Here is a 6,000-nt window from a genome sequence, read left to right on the forward strand (position 1 = left end):
ATTAATTTTGGTTTCCTGTCTTTTACTGGTGGGTCTGGATTTTTTGATTCCGTTTGCTTTTCAATGAAATTTACAAATTTAGCTATTAATTCTTGATTCGTTATCGAAAGTACATCGGGTTTGATTTCGGCGCTCTGCGCCAAGATGGACTCTCTGAGTCCTCCTGGTTTAGGTTCTGGTTTAGATTCCGTTTCCTTTATCGTGGGCTTTGTCCTGACAACCTCGCTGTCTTCCGCTTTTGTTTCAAGTTTAGGTTTTATATCTATTTTATCAATTTCCGAATTCGTTAATGGAACTCGTCTTTTTCTTACATAAATTTTTCCATCTTTACTTGTTGATACATAATATAATGGATGCTGAATTCCTCTTGCATCATTTAATATAATCGATTGTCTCTCAGATTTTGATAGGCTCATATTTAATTCAAATAAAATTTTTAAATTTTGAATTTTTTATCGGTAATCAAATGAGTCAGGGATTAGATATTGAAGCCATCAAAAAAGAAATTCGTAAGCAGATATTAACAGAACTAAAGACACCTAAAGCCGAAGAAAAACCAGTAAAACCAGTAAAACCAAAAAGGAAATTAAGTGAAAAGCAGTTAGCCGCATTAGCTGCAGGAAGAGAGAAGAACCCGAGAATGAAAGCAAAAAGAGAACGTGAGGCTAAAGAAAAAGCTGAAAAGGAAAAGGCTGAAGAGGCTCATTGAGCCTCATGAGGGTCGAAGACCCTTTTCCATTGAGAAGAAAGAATAAATGATATATTTTTGTTTGTAATAAATGTATAGACAAGTACCTTTAACAGTTGCTCTCAGTTCTGAAAACGAAAATGTTAAAATAAATGGAAATAGAATTACATTTAAATTACCTATTGACTGGTCTGTTAATATAAATGAAAAATATATTGGTTTATCAAATATGTATATAACGCGAGGATTTAGAAAGGTTGAATTTGAGCTTGAAGTTGTTGTTATAAACGATACACAAGAATTTAAGCAAACTATTCACATATATAAATATTTCAAAGATGATACAACATTATATGAATGCATGAATGATTTTAATGAAATTTTCGAAAAGAAATTTAACAAAAACGCTTTAGGATTAAATGTGTATCTTGATAAATTAGGTGAGAGAATTCAGCAGATTATAGACTTTCATTATGAATTTATTGAACAAATAGATGATTCACATACATGCACATTTGTTATATACTCGCCGTTTAATGAAGTAGCAGAAAAGAGACAAAGTGATTTTAGGATAGGTTTTAAAATTTCTCAGTATAATGAAGACTTCATGAATGTATTTAATTATAAACCCGGAGAAGAACGAACAGTGTTATCACCAATAATAACATATAATGTATGGGACAGAAAACAAGTGATCTTATAGTCAAATATCGCTAAAGGGGTTGAAAATGAATTTATCGGTCATACTAGAGCATCACCATTAACAAATATTAAATATTATAAGTTATCAGGAAATAATAGAGAGTTTTGGATTGATATGTATTCTACACACGATCATAAATGCCCCGTTGTATTACCCGAAGACAGAAAGGATGTTTTCTTCCTTGAGGCTCAGTTAATGAATTCAACTATTGCAACTTTATAAGAAAATTCACAAGGTTAGAAATGAGGTTAGATATCGGGTTAGATCTAGATAAGTAGCGGCGAGATGGGCTCAAAGAGCCCTCTAAATTAATTTTATCATTTATGAAAAATTTAGTTTCTACAGAAATTAAAAAATTTTTGAGATAATTTATTTTTAAGTTTATTTTTTTACTCTGGGTGTTAAAATCTATGATAAAAAAAATAAATAAAAAAAATTTAACGTTAATTTGTAAGTTTATTTTTAAAAAATTATTTTTTTATTTTGTGAAGTGTCAAAAATTTTAAAGTTTATTTTTAAGTTTATTTTTTTTAAATTTTTTTATTTTTGTAAATGTCGAAAATATTTTACGTGTCAAACGGTTTTTGTAAATTCTAGTAATTTGAGTACTAAGGGGCGTAGACCCTTGGTACCCAATTACTAGATACTAACTCCTGTTAAAACATTTTTAACAAGATTGAATTCATGTTCAATGAGACGGATAATTAGTTCGGCGGGTTCATATGTATCCCATTTATCTTTAATTGCGGCATTAAGGGATTCAATAAGAGATGTTGTGAGTATGCCAGCGGTGTAGTCAGCGAATCCTTCAAATGGGTTAATATAGGGTGTCCAAAGGTGTGTTTAGCACAAACCTGAATACTGCGAATAGAAATAAACAAGTTACATATATATAAAGTTTATTTAAATATAATCACCATTGGATTCAATCACGCATTCGCAGCGATCGATCCAGGCTTGAAAGACACGCTTTAAATCATCATGAGAAAATTGCTCAAATTGCTCTCTTACAAAATTTTCAAGATCATCTGGACTCGCGAATTCGCGTCCTTCAGCTCTCTTTTTTAGCGTGCCGAATAAATAAAAGTCAGAGGGTGCAATATCAGGTGAATAAACTGGGTTTGGAACAACTTTGACATTGTTTTCCAACAAGTAATTCATTACCTTATGACTTTTGTGAACTCTTGAATTATCAAAATGAATTGCAAACTTTTGTTTTTGTTGTTTGGATTTCTCAAACTCATCAGAATTGATAATTTGAGTAAGAACATTGTCAATTAGATACTGAGCATTCATCGTATTAGGTTTTTGAAGAATATCAATTGCGATGATGCCATTCACGTCCCCAAAAAACCGACAACATAATCATTGGTGTGTCAATTTTTTTCTTCGGGAATGTTTGCGGATTTTCATCCTTCGGGATCCACATGATTTTGGCTTCTGTTGCATATTGAACCAAGACTCGTCCCCTGTTACTAAAAAGCGAAACTTCTTGGATTGATACGCACGCAATATAGAGAGGAGCTCTTTCGAAGATTGGACTCTAGATTTTTTTTTGAACTGAATTAAGGTTGTGCGGAACCAACGTGTATACGCTAGTTTGTAGTTCAAATAATTGTGCAGATAATAACTGACTGTTGTACATGGTATCTTTGTCATCTCCTCTATCCTTCTGAGTGATGCTCTTGGGTCTTCATCTAGCGCTTGAAGAATTGCTTTGATTTTTCTTTGATCCGGCGATTTTTGTCAATTTTTATGATGGGCGCCTTTTTGTTCATGAAGTGATACATCCTAACATGATACGTTACAGTGGAATAGCTAGGAGCATCCATACCGAAGCATTTTACCAATGTCTCGTAGATTTTTTTACAGTCTTTGCATTTTTTTGCAAGAGCGAGGATGTTTTCTTTATGATTCATTAAAAAAATGGAAAAAATCCCGCCAAAATTTCCCGCGAAACCGCCTCTTGTCTCAAAATTCATTTTATATCCCGGCATGGCGCCAAAATACAACATACTCATCATATACATATATTCATATTTTTTATTATATATTTATAATCAGCATATATCTCCTTTAATAGTCTCATATAGAGCGCTGTGCTAAACGCACCTTTGGACACCCTATACTATCTAAGTACTTAAAGAGATCCTGATTATTTTCGCGGTTTGGATATTCCTCTTGTAAACGAGTTTCTAACTTTTTAATCAAGTCAATTCGTTTTTGAGGATGGTCTGCGTAAGCGACTTCAACAATTTCGGAATAGACATTGATGTATTCCCTTTTTGTTGCAAAATGACGTAAGCAAAATTTATGATCGCAAGAAAAGCCTGATTCTCTAACAGCAGCTTAATTGCCGGACCTTGATCGGAATAAATATTCTTGAATCTGCTTGGTGGAATTAAAGATTTCAATTTAGTGAGCATATCCTTAATTGTTATCGTATTTTCACTAACAGACCATGCAAATGCAATAGGGATAAGTCTATTATTTGGTGCAGGTGTACCAATAATGAGTAAGTTTCCTTTTTTAATACAAAATAAAAACGTTCCTCAATTTGAATTATTCCGCAAAAAGCTTGTGTTTGCATGTAAAAATGAGTTATTGGAGGAATTACAATAAATGAATAAATTTGAAAGTCTTTTGAATTTTCAGGTAATTCATCACCTTTCTTAAATGTATGCAATTCAATTTCATTGTTAACTTCTTTAACTAAATCATTTCGCAGAATCCTTGTTCGATTTTGTTTATGATTGAAAAAAAAAATTGTTGAGAAAATAATTGTAGATTGAATTCTATCCCCTTTTTGTGGTTCCTTTAAGTTTATTTACTATATTATGGAACATTGTATAAGTTGCATTGGGAATATTCAATTCTTTTGCAAAAATTTCTTTGCATTGAGGAACATTATCAGAATTTGCTAATTCATAGACTTTTTTTCCTGCTTGCAACTTAAGAATTTTTGGTATATTGTTACTCGGCTTGCATTGCTTTGCTCTATGCTCGTGTTTAATTACTGGAATGAAGAAAAGTTGACCATTAGTTAGTATACAAGTCTTGGGTATGGTGGCACTGCGTTCCACTTTACCCAATACTTGTGAATTTGACACTTTACAAAACCGTTAACGTGTATTTTACAACACAAACGACAACACTAACTTAACCTTAAATATTTACAAAGCCGCCAACCACTTCACTTCACTAACGAACTCACTAATGTAAAAAATAAACGTTCTCACTATCGTTCTCACTAACGACTTCACTAATGTTCTCATAAATTTTCCTCAATATCTTCATCATCAGTGTTAACCCTATTGTAGTCATACTTGAAGCCATAAACTTTCTCTAACTTCTTAACGTACAATTTACATAACTTACCTTCGTCATCGTATGGTTTAATGATATAACTATTTCTATCTTTATACACAGTCAATGAAAAGTCAACTGGTCTCGGATGTATTTGAAAGAACATGTTATGCTCAGGAAGGAAGAATAAATGTTTAAATGTATGTTTGTTATATGTGAATTTGAATGAGTTGCTTTTGTTCTGTCATTTACATCCAAATATAAAAAATTTCAGTAAACTTAAAAATTAATGATATCACCACCCTCACACGTATGAAAACATAGCACAAAAATAAATTTAGGGTAGAAGGTTAGATCTAACCCGATATCTAACCTCTTTTCTAACCTGTTGAATTCATTGCTTTATAACTCTCTTCCTTGGTTTCTTTTTAGTTGCTTTCTTCACGTCTGTCTCCAACTTGACTGTCTTTCTTCTTCGTCCGTAATGATACCAGTTACTTCCACCAGTCAATGGGTCAAATGGTCTTTCGTAAGGATTTCCATACATTCCATAGGGACCATACGGAAGAACTACTGGTGGAGAAGAAACATTTTCTTTAGTTCCATCGAATCTATTTAAATGCATTGTTTCACCTTTCATCTGGTCATTAAAGTCTTTTGCGTGTTTTGCAAACTCATCGTCCTTTCCTAAAGCATTTTCTGACTCAGTCGCAACCAAATTGGATGCTTTATTTATGAGCCCTATTTTATTTAATCTTAACTTCTTTGCAACCCAGCCTCCAATCTTCCCTTTATTTGCATCTAATGTCTTCGAAACCCTTCCTCCACTCATTTTATTTACTGCGTCATAAGCCCCAAGTGCTTTTGCTCCAAATGCTAATGCTTTTGTTCCCATTGCGCCTAAAGCTGTCCAAGCTACCATTTACACCATATTAAAATCATCTCTCTTCAATATTATCTCATAAAAGTTCTCGTTACTGGAGAAAGTCAATGAAACATAAACATTCTCATTCATAAACTTCTTTCTTATCTCATCTATACGCTTCAAAATGTCTGAACAATTGCTAACATCTTCTACAACAGTTATTTCATCATGAATGACCTTCAAGAACAAGCTCATTTAATATGCTATTAAAATCATCTCAATAATGAGTCCATCCTTTCCATCTTTAGGTAGCACAACATCTTTCATTGAAGAAGGTTCGACAAGTCTTATGTTAAACTTACTGACAAAGTTTGTTATACTATAATGCTTCGGCGGCGAATACATGTAGTTTGAAAGACATAATATAGATTCTTCAGC

The 6,000-nt window shown here is 32.7% G+C and overlaps 2 protein-coding genes and 1 pseudogene across 3 annotated transcripts, besides 8 other annotated features; 1 reads left to right on the top strand and 2 right to left on the bottom strand.

Annotated features, from left to right (window-relative positions):
- Window positions 1-1,610: part of a mobile genetic element that runs on past the window's edge.
- On the top strand, window positions 467-709 carry TVAGG3_0243860 (uncharacterized protein; the record flags this gene model as incomplete). The annotated part of the gene is made up of 1 exon (XM_051227777.1): window positions 467-709. The coding sequence occupies one exon, from the start codon at window positions 467-469 to the stop codon at window positions 707-709; it is 243 nt and encodes an 80-aa protein (XP_051112763.1).
- Window positions 1,611-2,043: 433 nt separating the features above from the next.
- Window positions 2,044-2,214: a mobile genetic element.
- Window positions 2,215-2,242: a terminal%2Cinverted (terminal inverted repeat of Mariner transposon ID:TVAGG3_0243880).
- Window positions 2,215-3,517: a mobile genetic element.
- On the bottom strand, window positions 2,295-3,421 carry TVAGG3_0243890 (annotated as a pseudogene). The gene has a single exon. A coding segment is annotated over exon 1 (1,127 nt).
- Window positions 3,490-3,517: a terminal%2Cinverted (terminal inverted repeat of Mariner transposon ID:TVAGG3_0243880).
- Window positions 3,518-4,432: a mobile genetic element.
- Window positions 4,433-5,091: a terminal%2Cinverted (terminal inverted repeat of Maverick-1C transposon ID:TVAGG3_0243910).
- Window positions 4,433-6,000: part of a mobile genetic element that runs on past the window's edge.
- TVAGG3_0243920 (protein of unknown function, DUF4107 family) lies at window positions 5,092-5,619 on the bottom strand (the record flags this gene model as incomplete). Its single annotated transcript, XM_001311398.2, has 1 exon — window positions 5,092-5,619. The coding sequence occupies one exon, from the start codon at window positions 5,617-5,619 to the stop codon at window positions 5,092-5,094; it is 528 nt and encodes a 175-aa protein (XP_001311399.2).

This window comes from Trichomonas vaginalis, chromosome IV (genome assembly GCF_026262505.1).
Source record: "Trichomonas vaginalis G3 chromosome IV, whole genome shotgun sequence".
NCBI classification, from domain to species: Eukaryota; Parabasalia; order Trichomonadida; family Trichomonadidae; genus Trichomonas; species Trichomonas vaginalis.